The sequence below is a fragment of the Ambystoma mexicanum genome, chromosome 13 (genome assembly GCF_040938575.1).
Source record: "Ambystoma mexicanum isolate Mex_15411 chromosome 13, UKY_AmexF1_1, whole genome shotgun sequence".
Taxonomy (NCBI): Eukaryota; Metazoa; Chordata; class Amphibia; order Caudata; family Ambystomatidae; genus Ambystoma; species Ambystoma mexicanum.
This window is the reverse complement of record NC_090938.1, coordinates 339384741-339411516: the sequence shown is the minus strand read 5'-3', so window position 1 is coordinate 339411516 and position 26776 is coordinate 339384741. Positions and strand designations below refer to the sequence as shown.

At 45.4% G+C, this 26776-nt stretch overlaps 1 protein-coding gene across 3 annotated transcripts in view; it reads right to left on the bottom strand.

Annotated features, from left to right (window-relative positions):
* Positions 1-22063, bottom strand: part of C13H14orf93 (chromosome 13 C14orf93 homolog) — an 881501-nt gene extending 859438 nt beyond the window's left edge. The window contains exon 1 of one of the 3 annotated variants that reach the window (XM_069633839.1): positions 21902-22063. In XM_069633839.1, the coding sequence (XP_069489940.1) occupies positions 21902-22000 (99 nt within the window). In that variant the 5' untranslated portion in view covers positions 22001-22063. The remainder of the gene's footprint in view (positions 1-21901) is intronic. The other 2 variants (XM_069633837.1, XM_069633838.1) reach the window with 2 other exon arrangements.
* Between the last annotated feature and the right edge of the window lie 4713 nt (positions 22064-26776).

Sequence of the window (26776 nt, the reverse complement as noted above, 5' to 3'; positions counted from 1 at the left end):
AGGGCTGCCTACTGCTCCAGCAGTAGAAGGAGGGAGCTCCTTCTTTGTCTTTGCAATTAGCAGTTACCTCAAGTGAGCATGGAGGGCTCATTTGAAGAAACAGATGGCTCCATAGCTCAGTTGGAAAGACATTGGCCCTCATTACGACCCTGGCGGAGTGGGTCTACGCCAGCGGTATTCGCCGCGGACCCGTCCGCCCTACTACGAGTTCCCGTAGCGCCATGGAGCGGTTTCCGCCTGGTTTTTCCGGGCGGAGAAATCCATGGCGCTACGGGACCTTGTTGTTAATTACGCCACCGTATTTTACGGTGGCGTAATTAACGCCTTCCCCACTCCCATTATACCCTATGGGGCAAAAATGGGAATGGGGAAGGGTAAAATGGGGAATGGGGATTTACCGCCCCGCCAAGGTCGGAATGGGGCGGTAAATCCACCAACCCCCATGGCGGTATCGGCAGCTTTCCGCCGTGCTCCATGGTGATATTGCACCACGATCTCCGCCAGGGTCGTAATGAGGGCCATTGTGTCGTCTTGGTTAGGGATGGAGGCCTACATTATATCTCCGCTGTTTTATGATGAATTGATGATTTGATGTTTTTTATTGCACTGGTATCGAGTATGTTTTATAGTGTATTAGTATCAAGTATGCTTTATATTAACTTGCAACGTACTGTTGCTTTTATGACATTAAGTCGAAATAAAGCAACTGAAATCTATAGGGCAATTATATGCTCGATGCAGAGGCAGTGGTTTGGCTTGTTTTTACTTATTTTTTTTTCAAAATCGAACACATCCGAGTAGTTATGGTATTCTTCTGTTAGAGAGTACCCTATGTCTTGTAACAGCACTCCTATGCTTGGAGGCCCTGACAGTAAGGCCAGAGAAGGAGAGCAACTTGTGGCAGGAGTTGAACCAAAACATTGCTCTTTACAAAAAAAAGAGAGGTAAAAGGTCACTGTCTGATCTGTCCAGTCGATAACAGAATTGTGTTGTTGTAACCATGGCATCCCTAGTATCACAAAACTGAGGTGCAGCTATTAAATCAAAGGACGAGTATTCGCTGTGTTCTCGATTTATACTCATTTGTGCTACATTGTGCCCCGCCGACCCCCATACTTGCATAAGAATTATATTTACTTAGCCAATCCAGCGTTCCTGTGCGCTCCTGCGACCCCCATCCTCGCAGGTGAATGAATTTAGCCAATCCAGTGCTCCTGTGTGCTCCTGTGACCACCATCCTTGCACGTGAATTTTATTTATTTATCTAGCCAATCCAGCGCTCCTGTACACTCCTGCGACCCCCATCCTTGCAGGCGAATTGATGCATTTATTTTCGGCAATCCAGCGCGCCCCTGACCCCCTTCCTTTCCCGCTTCCTAGTCTGCCTTGCCCCCTCCTCCCCACCCACCCACCACTCTGATTGGCCTGAAAGGCCCTTTTAAGAACACCTACTCTGGGCAACCTCTGCCCGGGCGGCCCAAGCTAAGGGCCATAAGGCAAAGGGCAGCTCCCGAAGAAGCAGCTCCATTCAGTGTTTGCCCGTGTTCACCTGGGAAGCCTGCCACAGTCAATCAGCAGTGACAGATAAGGTAAGAGTGGTGTGGGCGGGAGTACAGCCATTACTGTACTCCAGTAAAACCCCACCATTCTCATTACCTATTATCATCTAGGCTAATTGTGTAAGGAAGCCATTGAGGCACTCAATCTAGGTGTGTAACATAGCTATGCTCTAGGTGGAGCCTTAATTACTTACAGTAGCCATACTTCACATCCATACTGTTGGTACAGCCTTGTTATATTCCCCTGCTGCGCTCTGAGATATAACTGTGCTCTAGTTAGCCATTGTGTTCCGCACCATAGCTAATTTGTGATGAACGTTGCCACACCCTATAACTAGCCATTGTGAGACGATACGGGCGGGAAACACAACCATTACTGTGATCAAGAAACCCAGCCACTCTTACACTACTACTACTATGTAAACAATGCTAACATATTTAGCCTCTGAGTTGAATTTGGCTCCCCGTCATAGTCAGCCATTGTGATACGCTTCATAGTTAGCCATTTTACAGAATTGTGGAAGGAAACGTGTTGCACCTACATGTATACTAGATCTGTGAAGATTAGCCTTGCCTTACATTGAAGAGAATTGTGAAGATTAGCCACATAGAAGAACTTTGAGAGTACCCAATGTACTAACCACCTCTCTCCTGCACCCCTCCTACACGCATCCCTTGTAATATGCATAGCCATGAGCTAGACAAACTACACACAAACACACACCCAACATAACTAGCACTCGCATACAACAATCCTAGGCACTGGACCTTACCCCAAAGGACACATCAAGCCAGTGTGCACAACCATAACCCTAGACACCAGCCAATTTACACATAAAACACACAATCACACACCCACCATTCAAATACAACAAACAACACGGGTATTGGGCCTCACCCTTATGGATACAAAAAACCAGTGCACACAATCCACCCATCTGCAACCAAACACACACAGATGGCAGTTTCTCCTGGTTCTGGACCTACCCTATCCCTCTACTCTCACTAACAAATCCTGTCCTCTTTCTTGCAAATCCACGTGAGCATCTGGAGACTGCCCCTGTGCGATAGTGGTGCACAGTACAAGTCAACATAACATAGCATGTGTTTGTTCTGTTACTTGACCAGGGATCAAAAGCGTACCATCGACTGCATGTACATATTCGGGTATGGTCTTTGTCCCGATAAAAAACCCATGCTCCGTCGCGAACTGGATATCCATATAATTACCAGTACTCCCATATCAATTAAAATAACAGGTACAGCAAAATCCTGAACATCGGTCACATGAAAAATCATTTCGATGTAGATATGTATTAATGATGAAGAAGCATCTCAGCCAATGTTGCAAGGTCTCGTCCAGATGGCTCTCTCTATGGACGAGTCTTGGCAATTCCTGAGCGTTTTACTGGTCTTTTCGGGCAAAGACGTATGAAGTATCCCGTTTGACCACAATATATACACAAATAAAGTGACATTTGTCTCCATCTTTCTTCTTTGGTTAACAGACCACGTATAGCCCCCATCTGCATAGGTTCGGGGTCCACTACATTAGAAGGGGAAGTAACCTCCTTTTTTTCCAGTTCCTATTTTAGGTAACTTCCATTCTCCCAGACTCTGTGGGATACGCGCGTCTACTTGTAAAGCTAAGTCTAGAACGTATGGAAAGGAAGAAGGGAGAGAAGGGACTACTGATAATGCATCTTTGAGTTCATTGGACAATCCTTGATAGAGAACTGCTGCTTTTCTTCTGTTCAGGCCATTTTGTTTCAGCAGTTAACCGATTAAAGCGAGACAAGTATGTTAACAGGTAGGACTTGCCTCGAGTTAGGGCCAAGAGTTCAAGATCAGAGGCATGTGCCTTGTATCTAGCATCAACGACCAGATTCATAGTGCTTAATAAGATATCAAAATCATATAGGGCTGGATCATTGGCTTCTAAAAGGGATATAGGCCCAAGCTGCAGCAGTCTCATCCAGATGAGAGAGAACAAAAGCAGCTTTAGTAGTGCGAGAGAGCCAGCGTTGTGGCCGTGTCAACATGGGTGGGGGAGGGGGGATGGAGGAAGCCTACCCCAAGCCAACACGGGTCCCTGAGTGCAGGCAGGCCCTATCCCTGCCCCTCCTTACCTGCAGTAATGGCGACATCCAGGCAGGAGAAGCAGCCCAGCAGCTGCGTGGATGACGCTGGAGCAGCGATCAACAAAAAACAAAGGGGTGCCGCGAGCAGCACAAGAAAGGCTGCCTAAAGCAGGAGGTTGTGGAAAAGGATTGTAGACAACCAAGCGGTACCGGAGCACCCACAATACCAGCCATCAAAGAAGCAAGGCTCCAACTGACATCATCAGCTGGAGCCCATACCGGGACAATTCTCCACTAAACCACCAGGGATTATTTTTAATAAGTAAAAACCCCACAAACAGCTGACGAGCACCAGTAACCATCCCTCCATCCCCTTTATGATTGCGGTGAATGGAGACGGGCTGTTCAGGGTCACGTCCATGGACACGTATGTGATGCGTTCACGAACAAGGAATTGTGATTTCATGAGATGCTGAGAGTTGCTTGGCAAATCGAAGGATACTTGATGGCGGCGAGATCTGGCGGCTTGCTGTGCAAGACGCCTTGGAAGGCACCAAGCCCCCATATGCTCAGGACTACATCGATGACCTGATAGGTGCGAGCAAGGGAGGTAAGTCCTGCCAAAGCCTTTAGAAGAGAGAGTGGCTCAATGGATCGTTGTTCAAGAACTAAGACCCTCAGGCTGCAAAGTCACTTATACGGCAACACGGTTCTTCACTGCTCCATCTCCCACTGTTGATGCAGATGCTATGGGCCCTCAGTAGCCTGTGGGCATAAATCCTTCTCATTAGGGTACTCAGTCATGGAAGGGTAGGGGATATTGTATCAGGGCTACCAGAGTGTCTCTTCAAATGGTGACCATTCCCAACAGTTTGGCCACCCATTTGCAATGAATCCATGTCTGCACAGTATTTATATACATTGGTGATCATTCTCCAGAATCCTGTAAGGGTATAGTCTAAAAGTACAATATAATTTGTATATCCAAGCCACGATATTCCTATAAGGATATAGTCTAAAAGTACAATATCATCGATATATCCAAACCACAATAAATGTATATCAACCAGTCACAGAGGCAAGTTTGCCAGTGTCATTAGATCTGTTAGATACACATTAACACACCTCTATTTTAGTGCATTGTAACATTGAATACTTTTACACAGGATTGCTTTATGTCCAGTTTGTTTTGCATATATAACCAAACACCATCGCAGAACCAGTGGATATGCTTATTTAGAAAAGGCATCAGCATTTTCTCTACTTCAGTTTCTTAGTTTGGGAACATTCCTCACATAGATCATCCCACTTTTCCCAAAGTATCAATTAAACAGTTTTTCTAATCCCCTTGTTATTCTCCCCATAGATTCCCGATTTACTACACATAAACTTACAGATGGGCCGGGGTTACTAATGGTGTTCTTTGAAACTGGTGGGCTTTTCAATGATAGGCTTGGCAAATGCGAACATTTACCATCTTTAATATGACACTTCTGTCTTGAGTTAACCCTGTGGGTTACCCCTTCTTCATGGATTGTTTTTCCAATATTAGTCTTTCAAAGTGATCTTAAAACTGTGAGGGTGGCCCCCTCGGGAGCCCGAAGGATGTCCAGGTTGGGTGTGGGGTGGTGCGAGACTCTTCAAAAAGAGAGTATAGCGATTACTTTAATAGAAAATATAAACAGATCTGGCATCTGAGGGAGAAGCAAAAATATTTTTACTAAAGCGGGGGGTTTTGCCTAAAAAATGTGAGTACCACAAGTCTATAATGATGCTATCAGCATGGCACAGACTTTGTGCTAGCCACTGGCTAGTGATAATTGACTCTTAAATTAAACATGGTGTGCTGTCTGTATGTATATAATTGAGGTGGCAAGCAACTTTCATGTCAGGGAAATCACTTGCAACTTTAAATGTTTGCCCCTGCTATCAGCTCCAGGTTTAACAGGCCATTTCCCTCCACCTAAACCTCCAAGCTCTTTGCTTCTCCAGATATGCCTCTTTTAAATCGCTTCAGCTTTGTTCCATCTTCCAATAGTTTGCTAGAGAACCCGTCAACCACCTTATTGATTAGCACAATTTTTTGTTTTATGGAAATGTATCCTACAGAGCTCATGCTAGGACTTGCCTTCTAGGTGGAACTTTAGTCTATCCATTCTTTTTTGTGCAGTAATCCATACCCCCCGCCCCTTACTATGCTAGAGACACTTTGAGCATATTATGGCCACCATCTTGGTTCGTCTCCCATGAATTGATTGGGCTAAAATATCCAATATTAGCTGAGCTGCAGATCTTAGTTCAAGTCAAAATAGTCCTGTGTGTTGTACCCGTTTCACCTAGGCCCTTACCCACAAAATTCAATGTAGATTGTACAAAACAAAAGACCCCCCCAAACCTCCTTAGGTTGGACTGGCGAACTTGGAAAACCCAATTTCACAAATTTCAGGACTTCTGAATTAACGGACTAACCCTAGTTTACTCACAGGTCGTACAATAACGAGTCAATCTCACTAATCAAAACATTGTTCTCCTGTATGGGGCCCATCACCATAGTAGACCTCTTCATAACTTTCCCTGGAGAAAGTTGTAGATTTGCCTTATATTTGACAACTTGGTAAGAAAAAATAAACAAAATAAATACATTATGAACCTCTTCTAAAATATACTAAATCATCAGTGCCATCAATACAATAATACAAGAAATTAAATCAAATTATTCAAATAAGAATATTTTGTAGAAAAATAATTTTAACAGAATCAGAAATATAAACATGGTCAGGTTTACGTTCTATTAGTAAAACATAGCATGGCGACTGAGACAATGAAATAAATCCTGGTCATCTACCCCTTAAGTTGTCCAAGAGTATGTAAGGCTATGTAAATGCTTTTAACAGCTGATAATACCATATAGTCTGTCAAGCTCGCAATCCTTCGGAGGTAACACAGTGAGGCTGCAAGCCGATGAAATAGGCCCAAGTCATGTGCTCCATCCATGGCTCCAGGCTTCGTAGATCCCTTATTTGATAGTAACAGAGAGACCATCAAGAAGTGACGTGATGCTAGTTCCAATCCTAAAATAGTCCTCCAGTCACCCACGACTTCCATATTTCAAGCCTAGAGAGCTTCTGCTAGAAAGCATGTTCAGAAAAGCTTGGTGCTTCTATGCCACATAGGCTTTTGACAAATGGCCCTTCAATGATCTTTCAATATCATAACTCAAGTACAATATTTCATTACTAAGATAATACGTTTGCCTTGAAAGTTAAGATTACTTAGTTGAGGCACAAACCAAAAAACAGAGGGTGGTCCCGTTAGAGGAGTGTAATATGGTGCAATATATGTGATAGGGTCGGTGGAGGTATCCATTGGCCCGAAAAAGTCCACGAGGGGTAGTCTGGCTGCGGAGGAGGGGGAGACTAGAGGAGCCCGAAGGAACTAGCCCGAGCAAGAGAACTGGATGAAAGAAGCCCGGGAAAACACAAGCAAGCAAAGGAAGGGGCCAAACAAGAAGGAAACATTAAGCACAGACCCAACAAAGGAAGGGCATCTAGGCTGGGTCACAGCCCGGGGCAGGGAGAGAACCCGGCGGGGGAGGCGGCAGTGGCTTACTACTTAGCCCAGAGGAGATCATACAATACCCACGTGCACCCCAGATACACTCCTCGAATATGTCAGGGGCGAAAGAGAAAAATAGCGCCACCCAGCAGACCCCACAGACCTCAAAGCAAGACGCAAGTATCCTGCAGATGTGGTCGTCTGACTCCACGACGCAGGCAAGAGGGAAGTCCCAGGAGGATCAGCAAGGGGAGATCATGGCACCAATGAACCACCAACAACCACCCTCTAGAGAGATGACATGCAAGCATGGTCCCACGAACTACAGGAACAATTCATGTCAACAGTACAGGAACAGTTCACGAATAAGAAAAACAACATGAAACAGGTGGTGCAGGAGCTGAAGGTGGATGTGGCCAAAATTGAGGAGAGAACAGATATACTGGAGAGAGCAGTACAAGGGATCGAAGAAGAGACACAACAGGTTAGTGAAACACAGGAACACTTGGTGAGACTCACCCATAACCTGGAAATATAATGCGAAGACCTGGAAAATTGCCCCAGAAGGTCCAACAGTCGCATTAAAAATATGGCGGAAACAGTCCAGGACAAAGATCTTAAGACCGCAGTCAAAGAAGTGTTCAGGGATATTCTAGATGCTCCAGAGACGGACACAATTGGAGTGGATCGGGTCCATAGGGTTGGACCGAAAATATCTGGAGCACCCGGTGAGAGACCACGGGATGTCCTGGTTGCTCTCTCCTCATACCCGCAAAAAGAACAGATCCTGAGAAGGGCTAGAGAAATGGAGCACATCAGGATGAATGGTCAAGAAATACAGCTATTGGTCACACTGCAGAAAAGAAGAGCAATGGCCCCACTGGTCAAGGCAATGGTGGCGAAACAAATCCGATACAAATGGACCTTCCCGTTTGGACTGACCTTCACTTGGGAGGGAAAACAGAGAAGAGCGACCACATGGGAAGAAGGCCTTAACATAATGGGTCTTCAGGAAGACGAGGAGGAATCAGACCAACCAAAATCAAGGGGAGACCAAATGAGAAAGCCAAGGGGCTGGGACACAAAGCAAAGAAAGCCAAGCATGGGAAGAGAAAACCGCAGAAAGATGCCATGAACAGGCAAAGGGAAGAGGAGTGTCAAGCTCAAAGTTGACGGCACCTACACTAAGCCCCGTTGGTTGGGGGGGGGGGGGGAGAAGCACAAGGAGGAGAAGGAATTGCTATTTGAATGTCAGACCTGGTGGCCCGGGCGGGGTGCACCGCCGTGGAATCTGGTAAGGACAGACGGATATGTGGGGTTTAGGATCCCCTACAAAAATGAGCCCTGAGTGTACGGAGGGCAGGTAGCTATGGGTGCAACACCATAGTATCAGTAGGCACCCTCGCCCTACTCAGGGGCAAACTGTTTGGTTTATGGTTCAGAGTTGGGGGGAACATTTTGGAGTAGGGGAAAGGGGGAGGGGGGCAGGAATTCAAATGCAGTGGCAAAACAAGGGGATCATAACCTTCTCAGCAAGTATTCCACGAAATGGGGCGATTACGCATAGTAACATATACTATTAGGGGGCTGAATCACCCCACAAAGGAAAGGGCGGACCTACTGCTGCTCCAAGAAACTCATATCAGAGCAAGAGACAAACAGAAAATTAGAATAAGTGGATATAAAATATGGGCACAAGCAAATTCAACAGAAAAAAGATTGGGGGTCCTCATAGCGATAAGTGATGGGTGGGACGCCAAACTGGAGGATGTGGTCACAGATAAAGAAGGAAGGTATGCGTTCGCAAATGTGGTGATAGAAGGACAGCGCATCACACTGGCATCAGTTTATGCGCCCAATATGGGGCAGGATGGCTTCCTCAGAGATACCCTGGGAAAATTGGAAACCTTCGCAAGGGGGTGGGGGCGATACTAGGGGGAGACCTTAACATAGCATGGGATCCCCAGGTGGATAGAAGCTCAGGGTATGCACAAGGCCAAGGGACACCCTCGAAACGTCTTAAGCAGCAGATGGACCAGCTTGCCCTAAATGATGTGTGGAGGGAATTGAAGGGGGATCAAAGAGGGTACACCTACTTCTCACATGTTCATAGCTTCATGTCAAGAATAGACTACTTCTGGGTATCTGTGGGACTCATGGGCAAGATTCAAGGGCTGGAACTGGGAACTATTGCCCTATCTGACCACGCACCCCTATGGCTCGAACTGATTCTTCCGGAGAAAACCAATGGGCTCTGGAGGTGGAGACTACCAGGGGATATAATCCAAGACCCGCTAGCGGGAGAAACTGTAAGGGAAATGATAGAAGAATACTTTATTCAAAATGACACTGGGGAAGTCGCTATGTGCACAGTCTGGGAGGCGTTTAAAGCGGTCATCCGCGGGAAGATAATGGCTCTGAAGATAACGAGGGACAAACAGAGGTATATGTGGGAAAAGGAACTGGAAAGGGCTATAACAGACCTACAGGAGAAAATAACGGTACATCCCACTAGAGCTTTAAAGAAGACGCTAAAACACACACAGGGTCAGCTAGAGATGCTTCGCACAAAAGTGTCAGAAAGGAGCCTAATATATCCAAGACAAAGGTACTATATAAAAGCAAACAAAGCAGATAGGCTACTTGCAAGACAACTCCGTACAAAACGGAAAAAAATACGATCAAGACGCGAAAGGGGAACAACTGACGTGCACTCATGACATTGGGAAGGCATTTAGAAAATTCTACCAGAATCTATACTCCACGGAGCATCCGGAGGCAGAGGCACAGGACACATATCTTAACTCCCTCCACTTCCCCCAAATCTCAGAAGAAGACAGACAGGCTCTGGAAAACCCAATACGGGAAGAGGAAGTGAAAAAAGCAATAAGGGACCTCCCGGTAAATAAGGTACCCGGCCCAGACGGTTTTACGGCCCCATTCTATAAAAAATATGCAGACATGCTGATCCTGGCCCTAACCAAGCTTCTAAATTCGTTCAAAGATAGCGGTAATGTGACCCCCACAATGAATGAAGCGAAGGTCCTAGTATTCCACAAACCAGGGAAAGATCCGTCCCTCCCAGCATCATATAGACCAATCTCCCTAATAAATATAGATGCTAAAATCTACACTAAAATACTAGCAGCAAGACTATCTCCGCTTCTCCCGAGGTTAATTAATCCAGACCAATCGGGTTTCATCCCGAGTAGGCAAACCCATGACAACCTGAGAAGGCTCATTCACCTAGTGGAAAAAATAGGCATAACGCAAACTCCAGCGGTTCTTCTAGCAGTCGATGCCGAGAAGGCCTTCGACAGGGTAGAATGGTCCATGCTATTTAAAACCCTGAAGTGTATGGGATTTGGGGAACAATTTATAACAAGAATAAGAGAGAACTACAACTCCCCATCAAGTAGAGTGGCCATCAACGGGGAGGTAGCGGAGAAGGTAATAATATCAAGAGGTACAAAACAGGGCTGCCCGCTGTCCCCGTTACTTTATGCTATCTTCCTAGAACCCCTACTGATGAAATTAAGAGAGTCCACTCATATCAAAGGGATAGACATGGCAGGCATGCAACACAAGGTGATAGCATATGCAGATGACATGTTAATCGCACTGGAAGACCCGGGCCGAACACTAGCGGCAGTGGTGGGGGAGCTGGAAGACTTTGGGGCCATCTGTGGCCTAAAAATGTACAGAAATAAATCACAAATATTAATTCTGGCGGGGGACATAGGGAGAATAGAAAGGGAAGCAAATGTACTGAACCTTAAGATCGCAAAGGAAGGCATAAAATATCTGGGTATAACGTTAACAGATAAGGTAGGGCAACTGTATGGGAAAAACTATCCACAGCTCATCGCAAGCTTACGCAGAGACCTGGAAAGATGGAATCCTTTGATGATGTCCTGGTGGGGCAGAATTCAAGCGGTCAAGATGACCATCCTCCCAAAAATACTGTACTACTTTCAAGCTCTTTCGGTGGGGGTCCCCAGAACCTTCTTTAAAACCTTATCCAAAGTAATCACATCCTTTGTGTGGAAAGGGAAGACCCCGAGACTGGCCAGGGCGATTCTAACCGCGCCAACTAGGGAGGGGGGACTGGCGCTCCCCCACTTCCAGAAGTACTTCCAAGCGGCACAACTAAAGGTGCTTAGGGAATGGATGGGCGAAAAAAACCTGCAACTGATCTGGGCGATACAAGATAAAGCAGTTGCAAGCACCCCGCTGGTAGAATTACTCTGGAAACAGAAACAACACAGACACCCCAACATGGGGATAAGCAAAATAATGAAGACAACAATGGAAGCGTGGGACACCCAGACACGAAAAGGGATCATTACCACTGCACTAGCCCTTTCACTCCCATCTCACGGAATCCACAGTTCCCAGCGGGGTTGGAACAGGGGGCCTACGACAGTTGGGAGGAGGCTGGAATAACAAAAATTGGGGAAATGTTCATAGACAACGAAGTCAGGATGCATGATTCGTGCTACCCTCGCACAGCACTCCCCAAACAAGACAAATTCAGATACGAACAACTTAAACACTGGTTAAAAACCCCGGAAATATCCAAGGCAGCGACAAGACCCCTCACTCCACTTGAGAATTATGTCATATCCAACTCAGGGGAAATGAAATGGGTATCCACTCTTTATTCCTTCATAAACTCTGAAGAGGAAGAGGTCAAGTGGGCATACATGATCAAATGGAACAGAACATTGGGGGAAGAGCCAACAAGAAAACAGTGGGTGGATCTATGGACACTGATCCCCAAGATGACTAGATCCGCGCAGGCAAGAGAAATGTGGATCAAAATAGTAACACAATGGCACTATACCCCCGAAAGGCTGCATACGATGTTCCCCAAAACATCTAACAAATGTTGGAGGGAATGCGGAGAGGTGGGAACGTGGAGACACACCTGGTGGGACTGTAAAGGGATCGTACCTTTTTGGGAAAAAGTGAAGGCAGAGATGGGGAAAATGTTTCCAGACGTGGGACAAATGGGGGAGGGAGTATGGATGTGTGGAATGAGAGATGAAACTGCTAGAAAATACAAAATAACACAATGGAGAGGGTTCATGGGACTTCTCATAGCGGCATGGTCAACTATTGCCCAGAACTGGAAAAGGAAAGACACCCCACTGACTTTCACGTGGCTACAAAAAGTGTGGACTTGTCTGGCAATGGAGAAGGTCACTCACACAATACAAGGTACGAGGGACAAGTTTACAGCGGAATGGGAAGGAATCCTAGAGTATCTCCAGTCCGACTTTATGGAACAATGGTGCCCACATAACATTAAAGTAACTGACATATTCGGTGCATAATGTAATCCCCGAACGTAGGGAATTGCTGCCCGCTAAAGGAGGATGGGGGAAGTTGAGGGGTCGGAGAGGGTGTTATTTTGTCTGATGTAAGCCGATATGTGAAACTCAATAAAGACAAGTTTTATAAAAAAAAAAAATGGTGCAAGTCCCTGGGCATCTAATAGCAGTGCCTGGCAAATGCCTAAAGCCAAGTCTATTGGCTTTGCCAATGCTTGTTTTTAAACAGGATTTCAATGAAGGACAATAAGAGTGCTTATAAATCGAGTGCCTGAAGGCAGACCTGGTTGACATTTTTATTACACTAGTAGCGGGTTTACAACTCTAATTAAGCCATTAATTCTCAAAAGATTGCTGGAAAAACACTGGCAGACACTTTGTGGGCAAAGTTTGATGGTAAGGCTTCTTTAAAGCTAGCTGAAATGGTTCCCACAAAGGTGTTTTGGGCAGGAGGGGTAGGAATGGCCATAGGGATTAGTATGGCAGTGGGCAGTCAACGGGTGGGCCAATAACCAAACACCTACAAGCTGTCTGTCCCTCCTCATATGCCACGACTCCCTTTCTGTACACTGTGAGGGGTCAGAAAAGCGAAACAGACGCAAAGGTTAAGTTTTCTCAGAGATTGCCATTTTATGAAAAGGGTGGGATAAACACATATCGTTCCCTATCCTAACAAGCAAGCCCCAACCAGGCAAACTAACTAAAGAAAGATAACCTAGTCTCCAAAAGTCTCTGGCCCTCACACCAATATATACAACAAAATAGCACAAGGAACATTTGGCTGTCTTCAATTCAAAAGGTTCAAACTTATAAGCTTTGAAAAGTACTCCTTGTGAGGTTGGAGTCCCTTCCCCCTGAATCAATACAGGAATACCTTGGGAGAAGTTATTTTTCAATAAAGTTCTATTCAGTTTAATACACCAGATCTTTTCCTTCAAAGGTGACCTTCCACTTATTAAAATAAATGTCTCTTTTATAAACACTGTCCCGCAACTTCAAAACAATTGGTCTTTCCCAATATCCCTCTTGGGAAAACAGAATTGTGTTTCTCTCAAAAACACAAGTTCATAAATCAATAGGTCACCATTCTCAGTAGGTCATCATTCTCCTTCAAATGAATTACTTGTCAGGATAGCACAGCAACTGTTTCTGACAATGTCACACTTGTTCCTCATTACACATCTTTGCCACCAAAATATCATTCTTTCCTAGTCCACTCCCCTCCTCTGCCACAATATAAACTCCTGTAACTACAACTACGCTTTGTGGCAATGGTTGTTCCAAGATTCTCCACACTAGTATCCTTTGTGGGGAGGTTTGAACAATGCCTGCCTCTTTTTATGATTTCTTGACTTTTGGTAATGCGGGTTACAAATCTCCCCCTGTTGGTGTCCCAGATAAGTGGAGTTGCGCTCTTGAAGACTTTCTTCTGCTCCTTGATAGCTGCTTGGCTGTTGGCAATGCGGGTGATAGATTTCCCCCAATTGGTGTTCCAGGTAAGGGAAATTATGCCCTTGTATTGCTTTATTTGTTCGGTATTCAAAAGTATTTGTTTCTTATAAAATGTTCTATTCGCATCGCTGCAGGGTTACCTTTAGCTTTAGGCCAACCCACCTGTCTGCTTTGGCGTCTCCTGTTCCCTTGCTGGTTCTGCGGTGGGCCTTTTATCTGCTTTCTGCCTTCCTGCATAGCACCCGTGGTTTGAACAGCTTCTGCCTGGAGCTCTGACAGCTCCAGGCAGTCCTTCTGCACACCGAAGCGCTGCTCATCGGGCAGGGAGCACATCCCCCTCTCTGTCAGGCTTCTTTTCCAGACACCGCTTCCTGCTGCGTGTACTCTGCCAGGCCACCGGCCTACATATCTCGCGTGAGCCTCAGCTGCCATTCTTCATTCTTCTTTTGCGTTCGACCCAGCATTCTGGTCTGCCTCTGCCTCTGCCTCTGCCTCAGCTACCCCTTCAGAGTCCTCTGACATCTGGTTAAATCATCAGAGATAAAAAAAAAAACTCTTCCTACAAAAATTCCATCACCCGTACACAAACACTTTGTGACAAAATCACCAACCACCTGAGAGCAAAAATAGACACACTAAAGGAGACCATCAACCTAGCCGGAGCAAATACAACCAATGGACCACAGAGACTAGACACAGACGAAACATAGATTAAAGCAAAACTCATCTGCCTAGAACCAATAAAAGAGGAAACTTTCGCCACACTGATCAAGCACACCAACCTTGCAGGATCTCTAAGGGACCCCTGCCCTGTGGACGTCTTCAAAGGAATCCTCAACCACAGAACCCCAACGACACGCTTCCGGAACCTAATGAATCTATCACCCAAAAGAGGAATAGTACCGTCCTCCTACAAATCAGCATACATCAAACCACTGATAAAAAAGGTCAGAAAGCGCAGAAGACACAAGCAACTACAGACCGATAGCTAACCTGCCCTACCCAGCAAAGATCCTGGAGAACCACATCTACAAAATCCATCATAAACACATGGAAGCAAATGGAATACTCGACCAATCACAAGTTGGCTTCAGATCGATGAGATGAACAGAATCAGCACTTCTATCGATATGGGACGACCTTAAAATAAACGCAGACAACACCCAATCGGCCCTCCTTCTATTGGACATTGCAGCGGCTTTTGACTCAATCAGCCACGCAACACTAATAACAAGATTAATGGAATGCGGCATGCAGGAATCCACTAAAGTGGATTACCTTATTCCCAACAAACCAAACCAAACCAAATGAACCTACCTACCACCGTTCACCTCAAACACCAAAAATATATACTGTGTAGTCCTACAGGGTTCCAGCCGCTCCCCTCCACTTTTGAACATCTACATGTGCCCACTGATGAAAATCATTCGATCCTACAGACTTACCGCCTACAACTACGCAGACGACACAAACAGAACACAGGAACAAAATAACAACCCTCAACTGCCTCACAGACATATACAACTGGAAGACAATGAACAACATCAAACTGAACATGGCAAAAAAATGGAAATAACTCTCTCAACCGCAGGGTTCGACAGAGGGAACCCACAATTGGACTGGCCAATCGGCATGGGAAACACAACCAGAGACTACCAATGTAGTAAACAACTTAGGAATTCTCATGGAAAACGGACTATCACAGGAACCGAAAGTCAACGCAATCGCCGAAAAATTCTTCTTCCTCCTACAACTACTCAGATCCCTGATGCTCACAAGAATTACCTACACAAACATCCTCTACCTAGGAATACTAGAAAGACTCACTGAGAAACACCAAAGGGTGTCAAATACAGTAGCCAGGATCCTACTAAGACTAAACAGAAGAGACCACATCACTAAAGCACTGAAAACCCTACTTTCGTTACCATTAAAAAAGCGCATCAAATTCAAAGCACTCTGCATCGACCACAAAGCATTGCACAGACAAAGAGCCGAATTCCTCCAAGACAAGATTAGCTGGCATCGCCCAGGAAGGGAACTAAGATCCAGCAACGACCTACAAATAGAGGCAAAACACCACAAAAAAAGGAAATTTGTTGGAACAGCGTTCTCACGTCTAATTGCTAACACATGGAACAACATGCCCAAAGTAACTGCTCTGGCTGTTCAGCAGACAATAGCAACCTAGAAGGGACACCAGCAACAAAAACACACTGCAGACAAACAACTAGAGAGGAGACGAGAGGGGCCAACGTACCTCAAACAAGAACCTGGCTTGATACTGTCAAGCAGCATCCAAAGGGCCGTCCCAGAGAGACCACAACAAACTGACCGACTTTACTAACCCTCTTCCCTTCCTGCACCTCCTACATAACTGACGCTTCTACACCAGATCTAGTACTAGCCACACTCCTAAACAGAGAACCATTACTATGCAGACATCCAGAGTGAACCACCCGCATGCCCAATACCATCTAAAATGCAACAACACACTAAGATCCCGGACTACCTTACAACTACGACCACCTATGACTCGGAATCCCTTACGGATACTCTCTAACCAGTGCACACGACACTAACACCAACACAAAGCACTACCACACACCCAAGGCATGCAATCTTACCCCTATGGTTACAATGCGCGAGTCCGCTCACAAGTGACCACATGCAAAACACTCACAGACGCCAGTTCCTCCTGGTTCTGAACCTATCCTCTCACCCTTTCCCCCCCCCCCCATTAACCCCCCATCCCCACTTTTTTGCAGATCCATGCGAGCGACTGGATAATGCCCCTGGTTGGTAGCAGTGCAGTACATTGGATTTGTGGAGCAGTGGCTCCCCTGCTGGTGCTCGCCAGCAGGAAGATCAAGGCGGGGCTGACACGCCCATGCGCAGGCAAAGCAGCGTCTCATCAGAGAGATCAGGAGGATCCGGAGGAGCCATACCCGTAGCCCACTGTAGAGCGCTGCACAGCGAAGAAGAGTACCCAGAGTGGCCAAGAGGCTCGGGAGGGGCTGCACAGCGAAGAGGTAGGAAGGCGGCGACCCTGAGGGGCTTAACTCCCCTTGCGCCCCCTTCTGGGAGAACCATCACAGGTCAGTGTGCACCCTGGCCCAAGGAAAGGGTGCAAGCAGGCAGAGGCTGGCCAGTGCAGGCAGTGATCACCATCTTTGAGCAGAGTGGCGTTGAGGAGTGGGGAAGCGTGGCGGGAAGGCCCCTGCCGAAGCTTTGAAGCAAGCACTTTGCAGAGAAGACCGTGGGTGTTGCTGTGGTGTTATAGGCGGGGCGGCTGGAGGCCCATTTGAGGTAAATCTGGGATTTTGGAACTGCATATAGTGCATCAGCCAGCGCACCCCCATCCACAAGCGCTGCAAGGTAGACAAGGGAGCTGAGGCGCACCACGCATAGGAGACAGTGACCGGTGGGGCCCTGGCCTCCCTGGGCCAATCCTGAGGCCGAATAGAGGGCTAAAGAGTCCCTCTACATCTGTGGTGGGCAAGGAAAAATAAGCGAGAGGCCATTTGTTCAGGGTCACGGAAGAGTGATCCTGGCACCAAGGCCAGGAGGAGGGTCATTTCAAACTCGAGGAGGAGGACAAACAGTGGCTCAACTGCACACAGTTATAAGGGAGTGACAACCCCCCTCAAAGTCAAGGGCGGACCCACAAAGAGCGAGAGGGATGAGGTTCCAACGCCCTGAAAACATTTCCAGAAGAGGTCCGAAGGATGCAAAACAATATCATGGAGAAGAGGAGGGGTTGGACCCCCCCCCCCCAATCAGACCAACATATGTCCAAAAACAAGGGGGAAGGACATGCAAGCTGCCCCCAAGTCTGTGATGAAACCACAGGAGGGCAATCTGCAGAGAATCTGGCGCAGGGACATCGAGGTACTGGCTGGGGGAGATCAGGGGGCCCGGGGCAGGAGAGGATTTAGGGGCGCTGGCAGGCACTGCAAAAGATTAATTGGTCACCCAGGAGGTCCTTCGCCAATGCTTTCAGGATTTTGGGGACAAGATAGTGAACACCAGTCAGTCGCAGTTGAGCTTGATGTGAGCGGAACTGTCCCAATTTTTGCGAGAGGTGACGGGGGGACATAACAAAACTAGAGGAGCTGGAGACAGTACACGTCGGCAATCATTAGTCTGCACAGGTATTATATCAGAGCAGTTTCCCGTCCATTTGGGGCCCAGGTCGAAACACTAGAATTCGGTGCCCTCCCCACCTCCCCCAGCTCATGCACCCCTCCCAAACTACACTGTTAAACAAATGAAATCAGTTTTATTACATCATGAATCACGAAATTTGCAGTAATTCCTCAGACAAAGCAGAGTACACACAGTATATACTACTTTTAAAGTTTTGTGTCAATATGTTAAAGCATTTATTGCTGCTGCATAATCAATGTTATCAACAAGTTCACTCTCAATTGAAAGCATTGCAAGGGCTCATGGCCTTGCCTCGGCCATTGTGGATAGCATGTATGTCTTTAGCAGTTTCAATTTACTAAAGCTCCTCTCACCACTTGCCACTGTAATTGGAATTGTTACTAGGAGTCTCATGGCAACCCACACATTTGGAAACAACCAATGTGTTTTTGTATGTTGAATGTGCTGGAAAACTTCAAGGGGCATAATAGAACTCTTCTGAAGCGATGGCTGGATACGTCTCAGTTCCTCAGCCAACTGGGAACGATCTATATCAGATTCTGGTGCCCTACCACCAGCCCTTGCTAAACACTTCTCCAGGTGCTTGCACAGGTGTATCAGTTCTTCTTTTCCAGGCAAGAGCTTTATGTTGTACATGAAACCCCATCTTATATTGCGTGCAGACAACTGGGAGAAGTGCCTTTCAAGCAAAGTAGTTATGGTGTCAATCAGGGTATAAAATATGGTTACTTTAAAAAGTTCTTCTGCATTCTCAGGGGTCCCGTAACTGAGAAATGTTTCTGCCGTTTAGACTTTTTTTGGGACAGAACAGAGTGAAGCTACGTTCTGCCATTTACCCTTTTAGGTGCTCAACAAATTGTAAAGGGGAAGCAGGAACACAGCAAAGCGATTCCAATACACGCACTCGATCCAACCGAGGCAGGCGTCTACACGTTGGAAAAAAATGTGGGCTAGGAAAGTGTATAACAAAAAATTCCCATTTACCCATTCTTGTCCAGAACACACTCTGAGCTATGCATACTACTGTTTGAGCACCAAACGAACGCTATGTACACAGTTTAAAGGAACATTTTCTAAAATGTCAACAAAAGCATCGGGCTGTACCTATATTGTTTCTGAGTAGTTCTGCACACAAGCGAGTCGGGAGGCAATGCAGTCTTCTTTCTTTGTGCACGGGTCCAGGTAGAAAGCAATTGGAGTGTCGGTGCGGGAAGCCGAGAATGCTCAAAGGCAGTCGTCTTTTTTCCTCTGTGGTGTGTTGTTCCTGCTTGATTACAAAGGCGGGTGGCCACAAGGAAAGGTGCCCTTTTATGCCCCCACCCAAAGTGGCGCAAAAGTTCAGACAGCCTCTGACTTCCGTAACATTACGCAAGTACTATGGGACTGCCAGTCAACAGATGCCGCTACTGTGCTGCGGCTACTCCCCCCACGGCAATCGCGCCCCACTAGAGTGGCCAACCGTCCCGTATTTTGCAGGACTTACCCGCATTGATGTTTTTTTCCCGCGATTTGCAGGCACCTTCTTGTGGGATGCCAAAAGTCCCGACTTTGCCTCGACCCCCGGCCTGATCAAAGCCTTTTCTGCCCAGAGTTCACACTTCTGTGTGATAGTTGAAACTCAGGGCAGAAGAGCAGCTCTCCCAGGGTGTGCAGCATCTTAACATGTTGCTCTGAGTCAACAGAGCATTACAATAGCAGCAATTAGACATCAATAGGGGTGGGGGGAATTTTAGCAGGGACTTCTGTCCCTTAAGAAATGTGAATTGGGAGTGATTAGAAGTAGGGGGTTCGGGGGGTGCATAATGCAGCATGCTGTGTTTGAAATAAGACTATGATTTTTAAAGTCAAGTGAGAATGTTTTGTCTCAAATTAGTTTGCCTGGTGGTACTGTGACCTTTCATGCAGGATGGGGAAAATAAAGCTAAAGTCAAACTCATTTTGCTCAACATATATTTTTATGACAAGTTATATAGTGTAAGGTTAGTTTATTGTGAGATGCTTGTTTTTTTTATGTTGTATGTGTTTTTTCCAAGTCATTTCTATAAACAAATCCTTAATAAATATGTGTATCAAGTAAACCTTGAAAGACATGAGGTCAACTGCTTAAATTGCCCACATCCCATTTTCACCCCTTAACCAAAGTGTGTGATCCTGGACAAATAGTTTAGTTTATTTAGTTGTCCCATTTTCACTCCCTAACCAAAGGGAGTGATCTGGGGCAAATCATTTAATCTCAGTGTCTTATCTGAAGTCCCTGTAAGTGTATCAGGTAATAAAATTATGGCAAAAATGTCGCCGGTAAAATAAATCACTGCAAAAATGCCATGGTTTGACCCGGTAAAGGTGTACCCCATTATACCATTTAAGGGGAGCTGGGGTTGTCCCCTGCTCCCCTTAAATTGTATAATGAATGAGTCCAGAGGTTGCAGGGGTGTCCCTCGCATCATTTACATGATTGTGGCGTCAAAACCACAGCATTTTTGCCGCAATATTTTGTATACACAGCCATTTTTGATGCAATTTTAAGACATGGAACCCCTATAAGTGAACATTTTATCTCTTCTATTATTATACCTTTATGTTATAAGCTGTTATAAAAAAGAAACCCTCGCTCATGGTTTTATTAGCTATAGAGATGCTACCCATATGATAATAAAAATAATAGTGCCATTCGTGCATTTCACACCACAAAGTTATTTGACACTCAATAACCACATGACAAATTGTTGTAATGTCACTTCCCTTGGTGTCTCAAAGTAGCAAAGACTGGTGATGCTTTTTGCAGTGCTCCTTCTGTGAAGTCACTTATGTTGTCAACGCATATGCACATTTTGATGTTTGCATATATTTTGTCCCACAGGGCCTGGACAGAGCTATAACAGATGAGTGTCATGCATGGACAATGTCCTACTCTTTTTTGTGTGTGCTGGGTATGTGTTTAAATGTCATCTGCCACTAATAATACCCAAAAAAGTGGATGGGGAGCAGGGGGCACAAATTACACCAGGCCGCTTCTTATGCGCTACAACGCCTCAAGTGTCCTGCGAAACCATTCTTTAAAGTTGTCCACACTACGCCCCACACCCAGGGAAATTTCACCCTCCAGGGAGCCCCGGCAACTGAATATTATATATGGGACGGATGGTCCCAGATCTGGACGGAGACGCTGAAACACTGGCGCACCCCATCTGGAGAGAATACAGAAGTTTAGTGCCTTGTTTCCAGACAGCAATGCCAATAACCAATCCACTAACAATTTCACCTCTCTGCATACACCTCTCAAACTCTAACCAAACACAATCACAAGCCTACAACACAATAATCTGCACAGATTTACTACACTGCAACAACAAAGCAAACCACATATAGACTCGCACAACAGCACATATAGACTCGCACAACAGCACACAACGACTACTGGCCGGAAAACACCCCAAGCCCAGCCAACAGAGTTACCAGGCTGAGGCTGCCAACAGCACATCACTGCTCTCCTGCACTTTTCCAGCTTATTCACACTAACTCATCCCTTTTTTTCAGAGCCACCAGAGTACCAGTGGACCACTCTGGTGGTGATAGTGCATGGTACAAATATCCTTTAACATTAACATAACATTAACATGTAGTCACTTACACCAGAGCAGGGTCTGTGTAGTAGCTTCTTAAAAATATAACAAAGGGGTGAGAACGTCTAAGTTAGTGGCTGTTAATGCATATAAAATTCACTACGAGATGGATCGCATGCACTCACCTGATGCTGCTTGGAATGAGGAAGTGAGCATTTCGTAAAGGATAGTGTCTTGTTCCCATCCGAGAAACGGACCATATCAATGCTCCGCCTCCACTTCATCACGTGGGCTGCTATACATCACGTGGGTTTCACGGACCATGGCAACGCTCCGCCTCCACTTCATCACGTGGGTTTAAGCGTTCACTTGTCAGCTTTTTTGCAGGAATGGGAAGGTAAGGCGTTGCAGGACTGTGACAGATTCTGATGTTACAAAGTACATTTCGCATAGTTTTGGTAAGTCTTAAAGTTAACTCCTGTTGGTTGTTATGTTACTTTAATACAGAGCGGCAATATTTGGAAGGGGGTATTTATGTATATGTTGGCGATTTGTAATGAGCATCGTGTGATATTTACTTAAGTTACGTGCGGATTCAGGTCTTTTTGGGGTTTTCTCATGCAGATGGGCGATTTGTTATGGATTGGGGCTGGACACCGCGCGTTCCTCCATTCTCAATGGGACTGCCACTGTATCATTGAACAGTACAGCGAATATTTATCCTGCCCGCTGGAGAGGTGTGGGGGAGGGAGGGGGGTGTTATGTGCAGCAGAGGGGGATATGTGTTTTATGCAGGCAGACGCATTTGGGAACGAATTTCCAGCATCACGCTACAGTTATTTTTCCTCCTGCATGGGTATTGCCTTCATTATCAGTCACACATTTAAGGTCCTTCTGACGGCCGATAGTTTTTGCTTGTTTAAGTTTGCCGCAAACTTTCTAAAATGCCTTTACGGCGTCGTGACGTATTCCCTTTAAGTCTTCGTTACGTTTTCACGTAAGACGTGTTAGAAAGAGAATCGCGGAAGAAGGAGCACTCCATGCCGTGTACGGGCAGATATGTATTTGTTATTGTGTATTTCTAAGGCGCTTCTACATCTCGCAAGTGTTTCGAAGGGTCAGGTATATTTAGGTGCCGGTGGGTTTGTTTTTCATGTTTTGATTTTGATTGCAGCAACAGCAAGCTTTGTGTCTTCTTGGCTGGTGTTATCCCCATCCCGGTGTTATGTAATATTTGGTACCCCATTACCGATCCGGTCTCCCCTGGCTTCAGCTGTCATCTTAGATCGCGGCCCAAAGTAGAATTCCGAAGCCAGGGGAGACCGGATCGGTATTGGCAGCAGCGCCCTGTGCGAGTTGGCCTCGTTGGTCAACAAGGGGGAGGGGGCACACGTGTGTATCTGTGAAACACTGCGGGGGGGGGGGGGGCGGTGGCATTCAATGAAAGCACTTTTAAAGGGTGGTTATTGGTTCTAGCGCCGAAAAAAATCATACAATGGTGCCCACCCTGCCCTAAGGCCGGTGTTATGTAATATTTGGTACCCCATACCGAAGCTGTCTTTTCCTGAGCAGCAACTTCACCCGTTAGTAAATTATCACAACACGTTATATTCTTTTATATGATTTATTCATAGAGAGCCCCGAAGCGCACGCTGCGGCAGACTCCTTCAGCCCAACATGTTATAGAATCCCCATACGCATGGTGATGAATATGGTGATTCTATGATTTGCATTCCACACGCAATGCCATAATGACTCTAACATCTCCCTCCTTTATACAAACAGAAAATGAGCAACAGTAACATGACTGAAAACAACTGTCAAAATGAAATTAAGAAAACTGAAACCAAGTAAAGAACATGACAAATGGCATTCAATCACTCCACATATTGTGAAGGATATGTGGCCAGTGTAATGCGGCCGAATCAATAGTAAATGTAATCATTGTTGAAATTCCGAATAATTCTTCGATTTCTCCTAGATAATCCATCCCGAAAATTTTCACATGACCCATCGTAGCCACAGTCAAAAATGTATTTCCTTCTGGCATAAAGTACTGCATAGTCTTTGTCCCTTACAGAGTTGGATTTCATGGAAATGTTCTGTTTTTTTTCCTTGGAAGACAACGAACTGAGATCTCCACTTGTACTCGGTCTCTGACATTCTGTTCTTTCACAACATCATCATACAGCCATCTTTTGCCCTCCATCACCACCATCTTCCCTTGCCTGCTCTTCACTCTCAGTGGTGACCTAAATCTGGATTCATCCTTCACTATTTTTTTTTTTGGTTCTTTGATGCAGACCCACTCTTCCTCTTTAATACACCTTTCCTTCACTCCATTCTTATGATCGTAATATTTCTTGTATCTTTCTTGTTTCTCCTTAACTTCTCTCAATATTAAGTCCATATCCAGTCTTGTCTCATTTCTGTCCATAAACATCCAAGCCGGTCTTAGACGATTTGATGCTACTCTACCCCGTATCATGGTGTACGGTTCAACGTTAGTGGTGGAATGAGGGGTTGACCTATATGCACATAGAGCTTCCTTAAGTGTCTCCTTCCAGGGAAGAGAATTTGCAATGCCCAACTGAATCACACTCTTTACCAACTTGTTCATTCTTTCTACAAGTCCATTAGTGATGGGATGGTATAATGAGGTTGTTATGTGATCAATGGCTCTATCCCTCAGAATATTTTGAAGTTCCAATGATGTAAACTGTGATCCATTATCTGACACTAATTCTCTGGGGTCACCTTCCCTGTTGAACATATCAATTAAAAAGTTCACAATCTTCTCTGTAGTTATGCACCCCTCCGCTACACCCCATTCTACCTACTTGGAGGTATAATCAATCAGCACAATGATGTAAACTTTCACAGACCCAAGATTTTTATATGGCTCCATGACATCAATAGCAAGCTTGGACCACTTAGGAATCTCCACAGGCTGCAATGGTGTTTTCCTTACCACCTTAGACTTGTCACTCATAGCACATGCAGTGCAATTTTTCACCAATTCTTTAGCTTCTCTCCACATGCTCGGCCACCAGTATCCACTTCTTAAACTCCTTTTTGTTAGGTTCCTTCCCAGATGTCCTTCATGAGCCAAAGTAAGAAGCTTATTTCTCGCTTGTACAGGAGGAACTATGCAATCACCCCAGTAAATATGACTAGAGTCCATAGATAGTCCGTCTTTAATTCGAGCAAACTCTGCAATATCTTGTTCATACTCTACCCAATGGCTGGCTAAAGCCTTTCTGATCTGCGTCTGTTCTGGATCAGTGTCCGTCCATTTTCCCACGCCACCTTGTCAACTCAGGATTTACGGCAGCTATGATGTCTTCCTCCGCTGATTCTATTGTAACATCCTGATTTGGCGGTAATCTGGAATTTTGAATCTGGTAATCGTGGTTTTGTGCACCAGGCATGAAACATACTTGGACATTATATTGCATTATGTCTAGGACCCATCTTCTTATTCTCGGTGTTATCAAATGAGGAGCCCTAGACTGTAAAACATGGCCAAGTGGCTTGTGGTCTGTTTTGAGAATGATGGGTAAGCCCCAAATTAGATTTCTAAAATGTTCCAAGATCCACTTAAACACCTAGGGCTTACCTTTCTATGGTGGAGTAATGCCCCTCTCAAAACTCTTGAGGCAAAAGCAATGGTCACTTTGCCTTTCTCCTGTAGTTGTTCCAAGACTCCTCCTAATCCGACCATACTGGCATCCACTGAAAGTATGGTCTTGGCCTTGCAATCAAACATTCCAAGGGTTGGTGCTTTATTGATGGCAATTTTATTTTGATTGAAAATTCTTCTGACCACACACTTTTTTTTTTTTTTTTCTTTTTAGTATTTTTTTTAATTTATTTATTTATTTTTTTCATAAGGTACCTCATTTATCAGAGTATCCATCCACAAACGTAGAATAATGTTCTGTCATCCCTAGAAAGCTTCTCAATTGGTCCTTATTTTCTAGTTCGGAAATTTTCAAAATGGTTTTTATCAACTCCTCTTTAGGGCTAACCCCTTGGCGTCAATGGAATGACCAAGGTATGATACCCTGTCGCATTTAATCTTACATTCTTCCAACTTTAAGGTCATGCCACTTTTCTGGATAACTTGCAAAACTCCCATCTATTTGGCATTGTGCTCTTCTTCCGTATTGGCTGATACAAGAATGTCATCTTGAAAAAATTTCACTCCCTCCAACCCTCCAAACAAATGTGACATTGGCCTTTGAAATACTGCAGCTGCGGAAGCCAAGCCAAAAGGCATTCTTTTAAACCTAAATGCTCCTAGAGGGGTGACGAATGAAGTGAGACTTCTTGATGTTTGTTCTAGGGCAATCTGAGGCTAAGCTGAATATAAGTCCAGGGTACTAAAAAACTTGGCTGGTTTCATTGTAGTGAACAATTCACCGATGTTGGGGAGAGGGTGTCTATCTATCCATATATTCTTATTTAGGTCATGTAGGTCCAGACACATTCTCAAGGAACCATCAGGTTTTTTTCACCAAAACTATTGGAGCGAGCCACTCTGAGCTCTCAATAGGCTCTATTATATCCTGCTTACACAACCTTATCAGTTCATTCTTCAATGCCTCCTTTGCACCAATTGGAATGCCCAGAACCTTGTGAGCTATTGGCACCGCCCCATGTTTGAGAACTATTCTGTGTTGAAATCCCTCCAGCAACCCAATTTCTTCTCTGAAAACTCTTGAAAATTGCTTAGCCAACGTAGCCTTTATATCATTGTCATCTTTAAATACACTCAGAATTGGGGTTTCCTCTCCAGGATGAATTCTGACCTTCAACATTGCCTGTTCCTCCCAACCTACTAAGGATGATCCGTTCTTTGCTATATAGAGTTTGCAGTAGGTTTCTCTGTCTTTGAAGTGTAATTTTATCCAAATGCATCCAACTATATCTATGGGGGTCTTTCCATACCCCAGTGCTTTCACCCTTGTGCACTGTACATCCTGAATTTTGCCAGACAACACTTCAACAAAAGTTTTTATATCCACCATGGTGTACGGGGATCCGGTGTCCACCAT